Consider the following 20,988-nt stretch of genomic DNA (forward strand, 5'->3'; position numbering starts at 1 on the left):
TGATCGTTTCGATCATTTATTTACATATTTAATGAAAATAATTGTTAGAAAAATACTTAGGTGTTGTATAAATGTAATTTTAAAAAAGCAGGAAGCGAGATAGAGATTATTAATTGATAAATTGAATTTTTTAAATATTCCAATAAAAATGATATAAAATATATCTTAAACGCGTCGAATTTTATGTAAATTGAAATAATTGAAAAATAAAATTAAGAAACATAATTCGATTAAAAAAAAAAGAAATAAATATTTATATCACGATTGGGAGAAAAGGTGTAGAGAGAACCGAGAGAGTAGCGAGAATAAAGAAATGAAATAAAATGAAATAAAATGTACAAATTAAAAAGAAAAAAAAAAAAAGAAAAAAGAAAATAAGCGCGGTGCAACGTAACTCGAAACGACCGGATGGTATCAACTTTCCTCGCATTAACTCGTCATAATAAAGCAAGAGAAAAAGGATGCGAGCAGATACGGAAACGTTTAAGAGGTAACGCGCGAATTTCGCGAGGTTTGGGCTTACGTGCGTACACATATACACATACACATATATTCGTATAGTATTTACAACATATAAGAAAATTCGAAAGACGACCTTATTTATTCGTGACAAGTGTACACGCATCGTGTAGACTTACGAGCAGCTTTTTCGTCTTTCGTGAGTTATTAAAACGTGTTCGTAAAATGCATTACCTTTGTGTATATATAGTGTACGACATGTGTTGTATACATGTATGTATGTACGTACGTATGTATTAATTTTTATTTACTCCTACGTAGTAATGCGTGAGAGAATGCGTACAAATATTTACGTATGTTAGTAAGTAACTTACTTACATATGTATATCATACATATAAAGAGCATGCTTACCAAATATTTCATGTCATTTCTTTATTAAAACACGAGTTTATCTCTTTCCTCCGTTTGATGGTGCCAATGCATGGAATCTGCGTTTTTCGTACGCACGATTTTCGTACGACCATTCCTCGGATTACCTTTTCTCGTTTCGTATCGCGAAAAAGTTTCTGAATGAGGCCGATGCTGTTCTGGTGTACAACGAGTTTTAAACGAAATAATGTTACCCACGTAAGTAGTACACGCACAAGCGTTCAAATTAGTCAGACATATCAACGCGCAATCAAATCTATAGAAGGAATACGTGTAATGTATTAACCCCGTTAAAATTATTTAGATATTTCAATACAAAATATGCTATCGATATTTAATTAAAATCTTATAATAAATTAATTTACTTTTTAATTATCTATCACACAAATGTTGCATTAATAGTGACAAATTTCGTTGGTTAAAAATATCACCTGAAAAAATATATGCGATTATTTAAACGTATTTCCAAAAAATACGAAATTTCTTTCCCGTACGTTAAAATAAAACTTGCAAAAGATAATGGAAAAATTGTCTTCGTGAAATATCAGGCCAAAAAAAAAAAGAAGAAGAAAAAGAAGAAAAAAGGTACACGTATGAGATACTTGTTTATCAAGATTATTATCAGATACAATAATTGTGCAATGTAGCATAAGAAAAACATAATAGGAGTTTAACGATGCTTGTACCTATATAATGACTTTTTAATAAAGAAAAACATGATTCAGTTTGGAGAGAAACGAGACCAGACGAGAGCCTTCGTAAACTCAACATATCGATTTCGAAATCGATTTTAACCAAGAAGACTACAAGCAAGCAAGCAAGCAAGCAAGCAAAAGGGTAAGAACAAAGGTATCTTTCGAGAGAAGTAAAGAACACACAGGTAAGACGTCTTTCTCTCTTCTGGCCACCTCCACTTTTAACGAGGCATGCATTCGCTTTCTCTCGCATCGTTCTTTATTTGATCTACGAGTTATTAATGCGCAGCTTGCCCTCGTTACAAACTCGAAACTACTCATTGACTTTGACTGTCATCGTGCTCATACATTTCCGATGTACAATCAGAAGATTATTTTCTTAGTTAAGATAACGTTAACTCCAAAGTTAACATTAAAAGTGTACAGTACAAGCTGTAGTTAAACCCGTAGGTATTATCTTTGAGTCGTACTACTTGTTGCAGCTTCAACATATATATCTGGAATAAATGATTAAGGAAAAGATTATATCTTTGATGTATTCAAATTACCGATTATTTATTTATAATGGTGTATTAATTTTCGTAGGGTTACTCGCGCATAGGCGGATATATATTTCACTTTTATTTTATTTTATTTATTATAATATACTTGTTTATACACAAATTTGAAATATAAAATGATGTAATGGAAAGAATGATAAATTTTTCGAAACAAAACAAAACAAATATCTACAATGAAACATTAAATAAACGTTCGTTTAAAAATCTTTTTACGATCAATTTAGATTTATCGATAAAATCTAGTATTAAATCCCAATTAGATCAGAATTTGTATTACTGCGACGATTATGTGGTTAGATATCGAAGATCATTAGATATCGGCAAGGTGCCAAGGTTAATTTCTTGTTTTTTTTTTCCTTTTGATGGGTTTTTTTGATCAGTGAGTTGGTTAAATCAGCCGTTAAAAGAGCCGTTGACAAACGCTTACCGAGAAACGAGCCGATTGTCTAAAGTTTCACAAGTGGAGCGGGTTAACGCAACAGTGTTTTACGCTCGGTCTCCTTCATGAATCGTAGTGCTTCATTTGATCAGCCTAGAAGGGATGAACGACCACCATACACGCTTACCAGATCCTCCTCCCGCAGGCTTTAAACCAGGTGTTCGGCCAACGACACTGACTCTAACCGGCTGCCGGCGACGTTATAAGTGGTTTAACTCGACAGACTTAAAAGTCCGTTTTGAATTGGACAACTGTCTCCCCCGTCCTGGAATTTCACAGCCTGAATCCCTCTCGTTTTATAAGAATAGTTAACAGTTCATCGTTAATTTGCCATTCCGTTTAGATAAGCCTACGTTAAATCCTGCAACATGGTTTCTTTTTTTCTTTTTTTTTTTTCGGGAAAGAGGGATGAAAAAAAGGAACTAATAGAAATTTCGAACACTTATTTACTTAATTGTGAAACACAAAAATATATATTAGCATTTAAAGAAGTTTTTATTTGATGTTAAAGTTAATGGAAATAACGAACGAATAAGTTAGATTCAAATTGTTATTAGGAGATGTCAACCGAGTTTTATTCGTGTCTGTGAAATTGAGAATAAGAATTGTCTAACATATTGGATTGTAATATATACTTATCCATATTGCAAAAGAAATAAAATAATAAACAAAACATATATGTGTTACAATCCAATAAATATCTTGAACAACATTCTTGTGATAAAACATGCTTATTTAATTCAATGTCTTACCTATCCACAATACTAAACTAAATATTAACCAGTCTGATTAGAAAATAACTGAATTATAATAAAATAGTTGACGACGAGACGATATATGATGAAATATTTATAATATTTGTTAAATAGTAAGGGTACGTCGTAACAGGAGAGAACAAAACCGGTCCTCTTACGTCGTCTACTCTTCTTCCTCTTCCTCATATTCTTCTTCTTGTAGCAGCTCTCGGGAGCGTCGCTTGTTTTAATCGTCCTTCTTTTGCCGGAGCGTGTGCGGGCGTATACGACCGTTGCTGCTGCAGCTGCTTCGGTTTTTCATACACGAGCGCACGCACGCACGTACGCACACACGCATCTTTACGTACGTGTGTGTCGTCCGTGTACTATACTAATACAACTAAAAAAAAAAATTTACTCTTTTTCTTTCTCTCACTTGTTCACTCACTCTCACTCATATGCAATTCGTTGCATCTCTCTCTCTCTTTTTTTCGAAGTATGTTTATAAGTTATATTAAATGTTCTCGTGTATGTGACTTATGTATAAAGTAGTTATTCCACGTTACATTTATTCGACTCATACTTTTGCATAGTGTGCCTGCCGGTGGTTTATATAACGAAAGGACGATCTAAATGGACGACGAGCTATTACATATACATACGTAAACAGTCCTAGGGAGGAGCGTGTTACACGTCGCTACGTAACTTGGTTACTGAATAATGCAATAGCAGACCGAGTGTGCGTATCGAAGATTTTCGCACGGCAAGGTGACCAACTTTTATCAACAATCAGATACGTCGTTAGTATTACTTTTCGCCCGCCTTTCAGGGGGAGACTACGACGATGGTACCGTTTTAATTACTACAAGTATCGTCTACTATTTTTATCTTCTTCGTTTTTTCTTTTTCTTTTTTGTTAACGTAGATCAAACACGAAATGAATTCGTTTAACTTTCGTTCAAATCCAATCGATGGATTTTATGATTAACACAAATATTATTCTATAGTGGAAGAAAAATAATTTCAACATGGTGTTCGTTTAAAATCAAAGAGATTGTTACTTAGTATAAATTATATTGATTTTATAATTATTTACGGACAAATTAATATACACGTATATTCAATTTTGGTATTAACTAATGCATTATTATTTCGAGATAAATAAATGAATAAATAGAATTAAAATCAACCAATTCGTTATTTCTATATTAACGAAACTATGTTGTAAAAATAAAAAAAAAAGGAAGAGAATAAAGTGTATATATATATAAAGTAGTTGTTTTAAGACAGAAGAGTATCGTTACGTTGCTACGACAATGTACAGGTGTTTTCAGCCCCTAAGCGTTACTATACGGACAAGAGTGAAGAAGAAGCCGCCGTTGCCGCCGACTTACGACGGCGCGAACCTTCGCATCTTCGTTTAAAAGCGTAGGGCACGGTTGGTTGGCTGCATGAGCGGGAAAAGTCGTTGGGTAAAGTTCTTACCTAGTCCTTTCACTAGGATCTCAAAAAGGGTGGGGGGTAAGTGGAACTTAGGAAGGGTAGAAGAAGTTCCTTGGTTGTTGTTGGTGGTGGTGGTGGTGGTTGTTGTTAATAGTAGAAAAGGTTAAACGTTTTAAGGTAAAAAAGGGTAGGGGAAAGAAAAAGACAGAAAGAGAGAGGGAGGGGAGGGGGGAGAAAGAGAGACAGAGAGAAAGGAAGAAGGTGCGCCCGTGCGCTCGTGCAAAGTGGAGAACGTGTCCGAGTGGTGGGGGTTAAAAGAAGGAAAGACGCGCGTGCTCTCCGTGGGAAAGGTGGCACGTGCCGACACGTGCCCGAAAGTCACGTGCTCTTTCGCCATTGGCGTAATCGGGAACAACATTATACGATATGCTACTGAAAATCTATGTCCTTATGTAGGTACACGTATATATATATATACGTTAAATTTTTACAACCGAATTACAATATATGCTTCTTCTATTTTTAACCGATATAACACTTTGGTATAGTATTTTATTTTATTTGTGTGTACAATTGCATTGTTTAAAGTTGCATCGATTACTTGATTATTTATTAGCGCTTTGTCAAATTTCTAATCTTTTGGAATAAATAAATTTTCACTTACGCGTACGTGACGTCGGTCTCTATGTAAATTTTCAACGTTTAGTTGTCTTGTTTGTTTAAAAAAGAAAACAAAATAGAAATTCCATATAAAATCAAATATTACAGAGAGTAATACTAATCTATTTTAACAATTTACTTACTGTAATTTTAGAATTTTTCTGTTACTTTTTGAGATATCTTATCTTCTTTTTTTTTTTTAATTTCTACCTATCGTACGAGTAACCAAGTAAAAATCTAACGAGAGGTAATAAATTTGTTTTGGATTTAAGCGAAAATCGGTAGATCGAATCGTAGCTATAAGTTAACCTTCTGCGATAACATGTGGTGTCCGGCATCATAGAGTAATGAAAAGAAAGGAACAAAAAAAAATATAAGATTAGCGTTATACGCCAATGGACGATCCGCCTATTGCCCATAAAGGGAAGAAGAGAAGGCGGACGTGTTGGTGGTGGTGGTGGTGGTGGTGGTGGACGCGCGCGCAAACTTGGCCGCCTGTGTTAGCTGCGTTCCGCTCGATGCATCCGTGGGTGCATCTTCCCTACACCTTCCCATCTGACCGGTCGCACACGATTGCTGACTTTTGATACTCATTTTCTCTCTCTCTTTCTTTTACCTCCTAAATTGTCACGAATTAAAATTAAAATTAACAAACGTATTTGTTTTTTTTTTGCTTTTCACACGTTACCAATTATGTTTTTCAACTTTGATTTGTGTCCAATTTGTGATTGTTTTGCCCTTTTGTAAAGTGAAATATAGGTATTTCTAATGATCGGAAATAGGGAAGAGGCTATTATAGTGAAGTTTGAACGGTAATTCAAATAATAAGACGGGGAAGATAATATTAGGGGGGGCCTAGGGTAATTTTCTATTTCGTCCTATTGTGTGGTTTTCTGAAGTAGTCTAACAACAAAAAAGAAAAGAAAAGAAAAAAATATGCGCGAGGTTATAAAATTAAGTCTAAACGCGTCTTTTGATCTTGCGACTTTGATAGTCGCCCTTTCGTGTTCCTATTAATTATATAATTCGGTCTAATTTGTGAAAAAAAAAGAAAAAAAAGTAAATAAGGATTTTCGTATCGAAATAGGAATTCTCGTGCGTTCGCGTATCTGCATTTCTTAAGGATTAAGATTAACGAAACCACTTAATCTTGGCTACGAACGAAGAGCGCAGGTGGCCAGCCCCCGCCGAGGGTTCGTGCACAAATAAAAAATTACAAATTGAAATGAGGGAGGAAGGATTTCGTGCAACGGATCTTTCGGTTCGTCAAACCCGGTAGAAGAACAGTGCTCGGACGCGAGTGTAACGAACGCACGTTCTCCATGAGATTTTAACCGTAGATAAATTCCTCTAAAAATAAACCCATCTGTGGGTTCTTCTTTGCATAATGATCAATTCCAAAAGATCGAATCTAACAAAACGAACTTGATGAAGGAGTCTACGGATTTCCATCGTATCTAAATCATAGATTTTTTTAGCAGTAATTTTTGATTCGGTTACTTTACGGTAAATTCTCTTACCATCGATTTATAAATTTATTTATTCCAATTTTAAGGAATTAAATAAATAAATAAAATTATAAATAATAAATTTTTTTCCTTTAAAAGTCAACTAACTAACTAAACCATAAAAATCCAAAAATCAATACAACCTAATAATTTATTTTTCTTGACTTATAATATCGTTCCATGCAATTATTGTGAAATTTATACCTCTTACCTATATCTTATCTTTTAAGGATATGATAAATATGAATATGATCTTGTACGAAGATACATATTTATGTTTTTTCTCGATGTAACAGGAGCGTAGCTTTCTTAACGGGAAATGTTGAGAAGGTGACATGCGATTCGTGTGTTCTTGGTGTCAGCATCTTCGACTTGTCCGTTCGTTCGTTTTTTTTTTTGGCCGTACGGTAATTACGAATATTCATTAATTACTCGTCTCCCTCTTTGGTTCTTCAGTTGACTGAGACTTTTTCAAAAGAGAGTCACGAATCGTCCTGGCATCACCTTCTCAATCTTCTCCCACTTTTTCTACTACTTGTCCAAGACCACGCTTATTAGGCATTCTTACTTGCACCTGCAATTGAAGTTTCCCATCGAGAAACGACCCTCTTTTTATTCATCGTATTTATTTGCGAACCGATTTTAACCTTCGCTTAAGAAAAAAGAAAAAGAGAAAAAAAAGAAAAAAATAATTTCATTTAATTTAATAGTGTAAGCGAGAAAGACGGAACGAGAGAGAGAGAGAGAGAGAAAGCATGATTCAATGCAAGATTCGTAGCTCGTGCCAATGAAATACCAAAAGCAATGGTTAAGTGTTCATTTCATTGCGGCCTCTTTTTGTATAATTAACCATAATTAAGATGGTATACTTGGTTAATTATACCTTAAGCTCAAGTGATTTCCATAACAAGAATATAGGGTATGTACTTTGATATTTTGATATGCACATTGGTAAGTGAGTATTATACTTAGGCATACCCATCGATTTCTCTTGCTAATTATGTTAATTGTTTCAAGAGAGAGAGAGAGAGAGAGAGAGAGAGAGAAAGAGAGAAAAATGTGAATCTTTAGATATTATTTTTTATATTATATTAATAAAATTTAATAAAAAATAATCTATTTATTCTACTTTCAGAATTTTCTCGATACTAGTATAATTTTATTATAGTAATTTTTGTCTCTGTGAAGTAATAAATTTAGCAAATAAGAAGTTCCCCTTGATATTTTGATATTTACTTATTTAATATTTATTTGAAATAAATTTGAAGAGAAAAGGCAGAGCCCAACGTGCGAATTGTGTTATCAAAAGTGAGAGAAAGATAAAAAGGAAAGAATAAAAAGGGAACAAAAGGTGGTTTCCTTACAGTAATTTCCGGCTATTACGGGGAGAGTCATCCTTCTTTAAGAAGTTATTCTAGATGAAGAGTAAAAAGTCCAAAAGAATCAGCACGGTGGGCGTCGACGGGTGTTTTACAGTCGTTTCTGAAGATTGCGAAACTTCCCGTGAATTACGAAAACTGGCCGGAATCGAGTCGGTTGATCTCGAAGACCTCGAATGAAGGTGGGCAGGACAACTGGATCACGCATAGCTCGAAAGATACGTTGGTTATTTTTTTTATTTTTTTTTCCTTTTCTTTTTCATATCCGCAGAAATTGCATTTTTCACGAGTGTATAATTAATAAATGATATAATAAATATATTCGTTCGTGCACGAATAAAAAATTGAATTTGGTACTTTTCATTAACATATGTGTATATTTTAATTTTAGGTTCTAAAAAAAAATAAACACACTAGGTTATGGAGGATACTTTTTTTTTTTTTGACTATTCTTACAATTAGTAAGACTTACTGTAACAACTTATCATGTCTGACATCACAAAGTAAGTAGATAAAATTCAATGTAAGATCGAATATGCAAAGTAACTTATTAGTAAGTGTATATGTAAATAAAGACTCGTGAAACGTTATACAAAAATTCAGACATTTTCGACAAAGAATGACAAAAAGAAAAAGAACAAGAAAAAGAGATAGAGAGAAAGAGAGAGATATATATAAAATTGTATCCTTTCTGGTTCAATTGAATGGCGAGAAAGTTTTTTTGCGGCGAAACGAAAACTTTTCTTTTTTACTGTTCTCCTTCTTTTCTATACTAACCACTTTTAATCTTTTCACACACAAACAGATACACACACACAAACACACACACACACGTACATACATTTATATACTTACTTAGGTATAAAAGCCAACATGCGTGTGAGATCAGAAAAAGCGAGAGTCAATCTCTTTCTCATTTTTTTGTTCGTTCTGCACTGCTCCCATTTACAATTTTTTGTATTTCGAATAAAGAAACTTTAAGGATTGTTTTTTTCGTAAAAATTGTTTGTAACAAATTTTCGTTGAAATCGATGTGCCTTATATTTTCTTTTTTTTTCCTAACAAGTAACGACTGATCGTTAAATCGTTTAGAATCTTAACATTTGCATTTGTTAAACTTAAAAGTATGTATATCCTCTATAAAACTGTCAACGTTGTCGGGACATTTTTGTTCATCTTATCGTTCGTTGTCAGACAATTTATAACTATCCGACATAAAACGGTGTATTAGAAAATGATTGACAATCGTTAATAGTGCATACATATTTAATTAGACAAATAAATGGACTGTGTCCAGTTAATAACAAATTTTTGTAAGATGTTAAAAAATTGATAACAAAATTCTCGTACCTAAGGACGTGTCTTATTTATTATCATCAATTTTCCATGAAACAAACAACAAATATTATCGACAATTTTTGATCTAGTCTGTAAAAATATTCAAAGCGTTATTTAAAAAACATCGATAACCATGTCTTACGTAACGTTAGATTAGAATCTTTATGACTAATTTGTACGGTATTGTGTATTTGTTTTTTGTTTTGTGTATTTTTGTCACATTAGTAACGGAAAAAAATGTATAACCGATTGATTTTAATTGTTAATTTTGAAAATCATTTAATAAGAAAACCATTAAGACGTTCTGTAAATTTAGAAAATACCATTTATTGTTATCAAACGATAACGATGAGGCAGCAGCAAGTAAATGTCGGAGTTTTGATAAGTGAAACTTACATAATAATCTATGAACGTAATCGTAGTCGACTGCGTCTTTGACGTTGAACGTTGACGACGAAACATTAACGAGAGAGACCAGCAGGTAAGTGCACCTGCAGTGCTTCTATAACCACACACACGCGTACACGCACACGCACACGCACGCACACGCACACACACACATATGTATCGCGTAACCTCGATGTAAAGTAACCTCGAGGAAGGAGGTGAAAAAAGAAGAAAGAAGTGGTGGAAGCCAGGAAGAAGAAGACGAAGAAGAGAAAGAAGAGGAAGAAGAGGAAGAAGAAGAAGAAGAAGAAGAAGACCAGATGAAACGAGTTAGACTATGAGCAATACTGGACGAACGGCTGGAAGAGGGCAAGAAAAAGAGCTGAGCTATAAACGATGAGTATTGTTCTCACAGCTGTTTCACCTAGTTTTCCACCAGCTCGTCCCATTGCGATGGTAATTTCGTCGTTGTATTGTGTCAGTTATATGTCGAAGTTTGTATATAGCTACTGCTTTTGATGATACCAAATAACGATAAAAAAAAGGGGACATATTTTCTTATATAAATACCTAAGATTACTATTATATATAATTTTTGATAGAAAAGTTAATGATTAATTATCTTTTGTAAATACATGTTCGAGATATCAATCAGAGTATTAAACAATCAAGTTAAATTGTATAATAAGACTATTGTAAGATGATTATTATAATGCTGATATACTCTTGATATTAAATACTATATACAATATAAAACAATTACGTATTAATATCAGGTACCATCTAAGATATACTTAAAACACTTACATTTAATATAAACGCATACTTATACTATTTGCATACTCTCGTAACTGTTGATATTAGATATTGTATAATACATTTATACTATATAGACATAAATAGTGAAATATTTAGATAGCTATAAAAAAGAAGGTTTGTATGAGGGGAAGAAAGACGATCGAAGAATGAAGGAAGGTGGGATCTAAATCTAAAACTAGGCGGTCCGGTAACAAGGAGGCGGCCTTGTTTCTGTGGCTCTTTTACTGTGCGTTACAGCGCCGACGCACTTCTGTCTCTCCTACTTCTTATACTAAACCCACCACCTCCACCACCAACACACTACTGCAACACCACCACCACCGCCGTCACCAGCACGCTTTGCCGAATCAAATCTGCTCGCAGATCTTGAGTGCGCGCGCACACACATACTCTACAGACGTCTCCTGGTTGTGCTCATGCTCATTGGTGTGGTGGGCCGATCAGCTTCAAGAGATGAAATGTATTCAAGATGGATTCTCTCTACTACCTCTTCAATAGAAACCCGCCATTGGTTGTTTTCTAATTTCAAATAGTGTCATTTTGTTTTCATTCATTTTTTTCGTCCGGTAATTTGGCATAATTTTGTTGAAATTCTCGATTGAAACGATTCCGATTGATTTAGTTTTGAAATGAACAAAACTTAGGGTATTGATATGGAGTATAAATAAAGAGAGAGAGATATAACTCGGGTTCACGGCGCGGCTCGGGATCATCCTGGTGGTTGGGTCAACCAACAACATTCACGATTTCGGGTCCTACCTTTCTCCGATATAATATATGTCGATTGAGTGCTCAAGATGAATCTCGATGAGTCGACGATCTTTACAAGGAAAAGATCGCCGGCATGCTTCCGTCGTAACGTTATTTTTAAAACGTAATTGAACGATCATTGCGTTCGATGTACCGTTTCGAATCAATCAGTTATTTTATCAAGGAAAGCGATTAAAGGAAACGACAGAGGGCTGATTAATCATCGAGATTACCTTCATTTTTCAAACTTCTCTTTCAAACCGAAATTAATTTCATTCTTTTCAGTTTCGTATAAAAGAAACAAATAACAAAAAAGACAAACATTAAATAAATATTAAAAATAAATACGGTCAATATTTCAATAGATATCGGATTGAAGTTTATGTTCTTGAAATTTTAAATTGTAAATTTTTATTCAAACGTTCTTTACGACTACTTGTCAGGGAATGAGAATTATAATTATATTCGATGACATTGAAACAATACATTATGACACGTGTCTCTATTTTATCTTCTCTCTGTTTTTTTTTTTTTTTTCTAAAACAAATTGTAAAGAAAACAAATGAATACAAGCAAGTAAAATTTGTTGTAAGAGTTAATTAAAATATTACGATTAGAAATAACACCTGGAATCAAAATCAATGACAAAATTCGTAGTAGTTCTTTTCGATAAATTGAATAAGTCAATCCCGATGCGACCTAACCATTTTTCCTATCACGGTAACTGAAAAAATACAAAACTTTCCAACGAAGACTCGGAAGGTGGTGGATATATGTTTTATATTTTTCTCATTTCGTCAGCATGGGGAGACTAATTTAAAATCGTATATGTGTGATAGAAAAAAGAAAAAGAAAAGAAAGAGAGAGAGAGAGAGAGGACAGAGTAGAGACACTTATGCAAATGCGGAGGAATCAAATGTGCATCCATCAAAGGATAGAAAAAGAGAGAAAAAAGAGAGAGAGAGAAATTGTCTGCCCCTTCTACTATCAAAGTCTCGTCCCGTTGAAAAGCTCGTAGCAGAGTGGTAGGCGTGGTCTTTGGATAACTTGTGTGTCGTGTGCGTATACGTGTCTTACATATGTATACGTGTATATACACGCATGAAGACACGCACGGGTGCGCAGGTGAGAAGAGAGAAACCCGAGCAGGTAAGGGGAAGCTACCGGCGCGCACGCCACTATGCGAGACCGTTCGTACCCTCCGCGGGCTCACCGGGGTCAGTCAGGGTCCTGCTCTTAGCCAGGACACTCCAATATCTTGCGCACGCGGACGAAACCGGGTGACGAATCTAAGAAAAAGAAAGAGAAAGAGAAAGAAAGAAAGAAAGAACGATTTGGATAGATCAGACAGTTGTCAATTTTGTCTTCGTCATTTTGAAAATCCATTTGTCATTATAATTTTCATCTTTCTCTAGATTTTTTTCTTCGATTGTCATTTTCTACGACGTATCATCAAAGATAGAAGAAGATAGATACGAAGTTTTTCATTTCGGGTGTTCGTTAGACAAATAATAATAATAATAATAACATTTATTTTTTGTATGTATTTTTCGATACGTTTCGTCTTACGTTTAATTGTCTTGTCAACTGGACAAATTGGCCCGACCTGGGTCAACCACGTGGTAACTCTTTCTCTCCCTGTCTCTCTCTCTCGCTCTCTCTCTACCACAGAGGGGTATCGTTTTATTTCTAAAGGAAAGGATTAAGAAGAAGAAGAAGAAAAAGAAGAAGAAATAAGTCAAGGATACTTTGATTAAATATATTTTTAACACCCATTCCACCCATCAATTGGAAAACTGGTTTCTATAATTTCTGGGAGAAGTGTAAGAGAGAAAGCAGGTAGTAGTTGGACGATCGTTCAACTTTTCTACATGAACGGAGGGAAGAAGAAGAAGAAGCTCTGATTTCGTAGCAAGTTGACGTTTACGTTGCCATTGCGATTAGGAACGTGATGTGTGGTAAGTAATGAATTTTTATTAATGAGAATTACCGTTTAAATAAATAATAATAAGTGATAAAGGATGGAGAGGTTAATGAAGAAATTGTCGGTAGCCATATTTCATAATGTGCATGTATTATTACAAATCAAATTTCAATGTTTAATTATTGTTATTATTATTATTATTATTATTATTTCGTTGTTTCGTACGATAATATATTTTTTAATCGTAATTATTGCATTGAAATAAATTGAGATTTTTATCAGAAATTTTGTTAAACGCAAAAATTTGTCATTTGATTTAAAACTAATGTAGCAATATTGAACTATTTTTCCTAACTAACGAAACACGTATTAGAAAAATGAAAATATAACCGGCTATCTTTTCAAAAGTCACGTGGTAGCATCAATTACTGAGAAAATTATCGAATAAAACGAAACGCGTCTGTGCTAATACGTAAAAAGCAAGTCATCGTTAATTGGTAACGTTTAGTATTAGTCATTTTCTATCATATAACATACATACACTTATGTACTATTTTCTTGATAATTTAGTAGCTCGTAAATGAAAAAATTGTAAAGAGTTTATGTTTAAAATTTAGATTTTTGTTTTTACTGTTGCGTAACGTTAAAATTTCATAGGATCGTTGCGTTCTGCTTTTTCGATATTTCGTTTCTTCCGTGCACTCTTAACAAAAAGGAAAGAAAAGAAAGAAAAAAAAAAAAACTTTCTCTAAAAATCTTCTCAACACTTGGATAAACAAATTTCGGCCTATTTAACGAGCGTCGCAGTGTCAATAAGTTCCTATCAATCCCAGCCGATTCATGACTATTTCGAGATTTCCATGAATATTCATCAAACGATAACGCAATCGTATCGTTATTAACATTTAGCGAGGATGTTTCCGTTTTTTCTTTTTTTTCTTTTCTTCATTTATATTTTTTCACTCGAAGCCACATGTTAGTCGTTTTTATTGACACACATATATACACTCTTTCAATCCAGATTTTTTATTCATTTTCGTGTTTTTCTTTTTTTCTCCTTCAAAAGCTCTGCTAACTCGCACCAATTTGCGATAAAGTGTTTTTAAGTATGCGAGTGCTTACTTAAACACGTGTTTACTTAAGTATTGAATTGAAACGGTTAGAAATGTTTGTATTCTGATTAAAATTTTTGTTTCTCTTATTTTTCATTAAATTGATTAAGCGTTAAGATATTTTGTATTAAAATGCAGTTTGTTTTTATTTTCTAACATTATCGCACAGCGTGTATTATAAATTATGCAAAAATAAAAATCAACTGTAAGGTATATAACGTGCGATAGAATGAGAAGGATATAATTCTAATTATAATAAGTTACATTTCAATGTTCGATGCATCGCAAATGATGAAATCCAAATGGTAAAATACTTTTACAGATAGATATGCGATATACCAATATATTTCTTGTTCATTTTAGCAACGGGTTTAAATGTATGCGTATATAATCTCGTAATAATTAGCACATCCGGTAACAACAATGTAAGACTCGGTATTAATGAAAGACTTTATCTATGCAAATCAATCGACAACTCGTTAAAACTATTTTACTTATACTTATCTTTTATGCAAGAATGCAGTCGGTTAAATCTTCAAACAGATTTATTCGAAACGAATGATATTTAATATAGCGATTAGAATGATTATTGCTTTTTTTTTCCTCTTTTTCCCATTTTTCTTTTTTTTTCTCTAATGCATGATCGAATAAAAACACCTACGAGTATGTTATGCGATTGCTATCGTTCGGGAAAAAAAAAAACCTTGAAAGTTTTATTATATTTTTGTCTTCTTTTTTCCTTTCTTTCCTTCTTGATCATGCTCGATCGTTTACAACTATGCAATATATCGTAGTGTTTGATCAGTTGTTACAATTTTTCTTCCTTTTTTTTTTTTATCTCTCTCTTCTTCTCCTACGTAGTAATTATTTGTAAACCATAATTGAGTTATATGTATATATGTATATACTATAAACACAATTGTAACATGCTCACTCGGCGGATTAATAATTGCGATTGCGTAAATATCGTATGACACAGTGATAATGATGATGATGTTGGTTGTGATGATGATGATGATGATGATGATTATGATGATTATGACAATGATGATGATAATGATAATCGTTGCCATAACACTCTCTCTTCAAGCAGATATTATCGCAAATGCAGAACACACATTTGTTCCAACTCTTATGATAATTAGTTAACAACGGCATCCAATTAAATATAATGAAAGAAAATCTTCCAAATGTCAAAATAGAACAGATCGTTTAGTTTCATTCAAACAAATTAGGCGGCTCACGAGTAATCGGTGAGATAAAGAAGAGAAATAAAAAAAGAATTATATATATATATATATACACACACGTATATAAAAAAAACAAATAAGATTTCAATCACGATTAGATCAATGGTAATAATATTTGAAGCCAGTTGTTTTAAAACGAGGTCAAAGAATTTCTTTATAAGAGATTATACGTCTTACACCTTCTTTGTAATTACATATACTTATTATACTTAAATAATTACATATAATCACTTTTTGAATTGATTATACTGAAATTCTTTCTTATTTGTTACCAAAAAATTTCTAGTATCATCTTTTGATAATGTTTCGTTTATCCATTGTTCGTATATTCTTAGTTTATGTAAAAGAATCTTTCGAAGAAACGTATAAAAGAAAACGTTTCTCTACCCACTTTGTCAATAATACTATTTCGATCATTTTGATGCGACGTAACGCAGTCGCGTTGAATATTTCAGTCTAATTAGACTTTGAAAACGATCACGTGCATTCTTATCATTGTCAAGTAAGACAGAATAAAAATAGAAATAAATGAATAAAAAAAAAGAAAAAATAGTAATTCTTAAAAGGGGAAAAAGCGTCGATACGTAATTAATATATAAATCTTGATTATTCGTTTAGTAAAAACGACGGAACATTTTTGACATACTTTTCATTATTCGATCATTTGTAATTACGCATAAATAAATACGTATGTGTAAATTATATATATATCTATTTGCGGTATTCAAATTTGAATTGATATAGAATAATAAATTGTCAAGCTTGTAGCTTAGAACGTATGTTATTGTCTATGCTTAAAACGAGTAACTGGGTTCGAACGTGAGCACGTATGGCGATAGGTATCATCTCGAACGTCAGTATTTTAAATATATTCCGGAATCACATGAAACCTCATAGATCCTGTCATCTTGCACGCGAGACTTTTACACGGGTTTCCTACCAACCGTTAATCATAAAAATCGTTTATTACCAACGATTCGTCTAGTTTTTTATTTATAAAAATGACGTTCAACCGAGTACGTGTCCACTGAATAGGAAAAATAGTGCAAATTTTTTTACAGATCAACTTTTCCTCTTTATCTCTTTTTCTTTCTTTTTTTTTATTTTTTTTTTACCGAGTTACGATCACGACGCAAATCCCCGGCCACCCACCCACCCCACCTTCGCCCAGGAGACACTCGAAATTTTCTGCACGCACGACGTGCATACACTTATGCACGTTTATATGTGCTTTAAATACGTACGTGTGTTTATTATGTATAAAACACGCATGTTTAGGAACACGTACGTTTTCACTAGGTTTTATTATGCTCTCACTCGTCGAGCAATCACGCCTGGTCGACCTAACATAAGATTAGAATCTCGTCTCCCGACGAGTCAGCTAGGACGATACAGGATGTGCACGCACACCATGCGACATATATAATTCATTTCGCTGTTTGGCCGATATATAGTATGTATGTAAGTACTTAGGTGTTGGCTTGTTTTTGAACGACTATACCAATGGGGGTAGATACACCACGACGAGGAATCGTTGACGCATCGAGCTATCTTTAAATACTATAGATAATACTCATTCCTCGTTTAATCGTTGTCATCCGATTTATGCTAAATACGTTTTCTAATCATTTTCTTTCTTTCCATTTTTTCCTATCTCTTTCTTTTATTTTTGCTTCTTTTTAATAAAACATGATACGTGTTTCTATTTGAAGTTTTTCGTTTAAATTGTCGTTTAATTAAAAATCAATTTGAGTTTGGTATTTTGTTCGCTTTTTTTTCTCTTTAAATTTCTCTAAATGTTAGTTAGATTATTATTTGTTAAAGAATATTAATCATTTATTTACGATAAGTATATGAAATAAATAATTTTCAAAATGTCAAGTTCTCGGTGTTATATTATATTTGTTCCGTGTGAGATTTTATTAGTGCAACATGTAAAAAAACGCGGCTTACCGTTCAGAAGGATTATACCTTTACACGACAACTCTCGACTAAAGATTGCATCTCAAATTTTTCATAGATTGCAATAATTTCGTTGCTAAATATTTTAACTATCTATTTAAATAACTACCTATCAAATGATTACCTACATATTTTCATACGTTAAAAGAAAAAAAAAAAACATTCACCATTGATGCTTATATGAAAAGATCGTTCATCGTATCATTTACAATTTTGCTTAATCCTATATAAAACAAATCTTGAAAAAAACCACATCTCGTATGGCATCGTTACCATCCAGTTAAATCGTATAATTATCCTTCCAAAAAAAATAAATCGATATTATAGTATCAAGTACAAAAAATACATATTTCGTTCTTAACGATCATCTTACAAAGAGAAACGAATTAGTATGATGGTAAATGAATTAACGTCGCGCCTAAGGGAAAGCTCGAAATACTCGTTTTCGATCATACACCTTGAACCTTTAAATTGGGATTGAATTTACAACATCGAACCTCGTAAATCGTGACTTACGTACATATATATATATAGAATATAGAATATATATATATATATATAGAAATGTATACATGTACTCGACTTATCCAACTTCCTTTTAGGTCGGCCACGTTCGACAATATTTTAATAAGAAAGCTCGCTCGTGCCAAAAACCAAACATCAAGTTCGTATAAACGTTTCGATATCTTATCGAAATAAGATAATATGAAATAAGGGTTTGAGTCGAGTCATTTCGAATTGGTCAATTCTTTATCTCATCCCTATACCCCTCACCATCCCTCTTCTTCCTCCTCTCTACCTTCTTCATTTACTTTCCGACCTACACTTTCTCTTGGCCTCTTATCCTTTCGCTAACACTTCTCCATCCTCTCTCGAGAAGATATTCGAATTATCGATAATTACTCTCGGTCCAGATATTACTGATCTTGAATTTTTCGGGTTACGTTGAATTAACGATCGTGTACGCATGTACTTATACCTATAGGTATGAGCACACCTTTACTTATTTACTTGGCTGCAATGTTCGTGTCATCGTGAGCGTATCGAATACCGGTTTTACCGAACGTTCGACTATCATTAACCGGCTCGGATATCGAGCAACGTTTCGATGCTTCTTCGAGGAAGATAGCCCAGTTTGATTGTCTTCCGTCAATTTATCACGAGTGACGTCACGCATTTGCTTTTACCAGTCTTCGGGTTGAGTACCTCAACCCATTGTCAGAGTCGGATGAATAGTTCTCAATTATTTTCGAATATTTTTATTGTAAATTTATATTATATTAATTATTTAATCTAAAATCTTACGGACGTGTGTTATTTCTATTGGTCAAATTTCTTATTGTTTCAATAATATTTTTTATAATATTTTTTTATAATATTTTTCAACTATAATTATATATATATAATATATATTATTTATTATTATTATATATTATTATTATATATATTATATATTATTATATAAATATATAATATATATTTTTCAACTATAATATTATTTTATAATATTTTTTTATAATATTTTTCAACTATAGTAAATTCAATCAATCATTTAAAAGGATTAATTCATTAAATAAGAATGAATTATTTTGAAAGAAGAAAATTTGTATTGATAGATGCGAATATTTCAGAAGCGGTCCCGCGAACTTGGCACATGAAACCGGAACTTCACAGCGATCCTGTAGGAGTTCCGGTGGGAGCATTATCACCCCCGGCTACCCTATCTCCCCCAAGTAGCCCGAACGTGACATTACCACCCTCTCCTTGGAGTCCGGGTGCTCCGGGAAGCAGTGCTAGCAGTGTTGCATCTTCTAATCCTCCCTCGAACTTCTGCGTACCTGTTCCGGATCGTTTCAGTGCTTTCACACTCGTATCTGGTTATGGTTCGGACTTACGACTACAAAATTTACCCCATGCCGCGAACGTACCTACGCGAGGTAAGACAATCATTTTCTTTCATTTGAGAAATATCTTTTTTTTAAACGTATAAATAATTAAATATTTATTCGTCGGTATATCATTTTTATAGACAAGTAAATCAAATGAAATATAAATTAAACGTGTAATATTTAAGAGTAACGTAAAGCTCGATAGTTTTTATTGAGCGAAGATATTAAATGATGATGATTAAATAAGAAATTATATTTAATTAAATGATCTATTTTTAGTTGCACCCCAAATGCATTAGTCTAAGAATGAATTTGTGTTTTTTCGATAGAATATTCGTTCGAGCTAACATAAAAAAAAAAAGGAATGAAAAAAAAAATGCATTCTTATTTTAGAGATGCGTTGCGGCCTGATGTACAGCGGTTACGCGACGTCCGGGACCACTTGGTGGGCCCGAAACGTAGGCCTTCTGTTGCCGCATTCCCTTCTGCCGCCGTTAAGAATTCCAGCTCAACAGACAACACCGGTTGCCAATTGTTCGCCCATTCATCCGGAACCTCTTAGCCCAGTCAAACCGGGATCACCGAGATGTGCCGTTGAAAAAGTACCAATTGGTAAGACATTAAAAATTATTCATTTTATTACGAATAATTATTATCAAATTGCTTCACAATAATTTGTTTGCCTTATCAACAAATTTTGATATATTCTTATATATTATTGTCATCTTTGCTTTAAGATTTTACGATTGATTATAATTTATTTATAATAAAAAAAAAAAGAAAAATATGTGAAATATTTTTTTTCAAGCAAGTGAAAAAATATTCAAGTTAAATAAATATTAAGTGCAGTGCGGGTGATTAATTTTTAATCTTTTAGATCAGAACGATGATTATTTTCGTGGAATTTAAAATTTTGTTGCGCATTATTTGTTGAAATTCCGTTAGGATTGTTTAAAAAGGTAGGAATAATTAATACGTATGATATAATGACAACACGGTTTCTAGCTATCGTTCACGTGATTACGAGGAATCGGATAAGCAGACAATATATATTATACTAGAACAATTTTCCGTAAGAAACGTAAGCTCGTAAATAGCTTACGAATTAGTCGTAGACGATCGGCAAAGAAGGCTAAAATAAAAGTTAATCGTGCAGCTGTTACCGTTTTAAAAGCATTATTTTTTCCTTGAGTGTATGTATATGTATATACGTGTATATATATATACGTTTACACAATATCGACGAGGTT

General features: G+C 33.1%; 1 protein-coding gene across 1 annotated transcript in view; it reads left to right on the top strand.

Annotated features, from left to right (window-relative positions):
- Positions 1–20,988, top strand: part of LOC122525947 (zinc finger protein 205-like) — a 61,984-nt gene that overhangs the window by 21,582 nt on the left and 19,414 nt on the right. The window contains exons 2-3 of the mRNA XM_043648989.1: positions 19,466–19,786; positions 20,132–20,350. Of these exons, the coding sequence (XP_043504924.1) occupies positions 19,466–19,786; positions 20,132–20,350 (540 nt within the window). The remainder of the gene's footprint in view (positions 1–19,465; positions 19,787–20,131; positions 20,351–20,988) is intronic.

The sequence above is a fragment of the Polistes fuscatus genome, unplaced genomic scaffold (assembly GCF_010416935.1).
Source record: "Polistes fuscatus isolate 324 unplaced genomic scaffold, CU_Pfus_HIC Scaffold10, whole genome shotgun sequence".
Taxonomy (NCBI): Eukaryota; Metazoa; Arthropoda; class Insecta; order Hymenoptera; family Vespidae; genus Polistes; species Polistes fuscatus.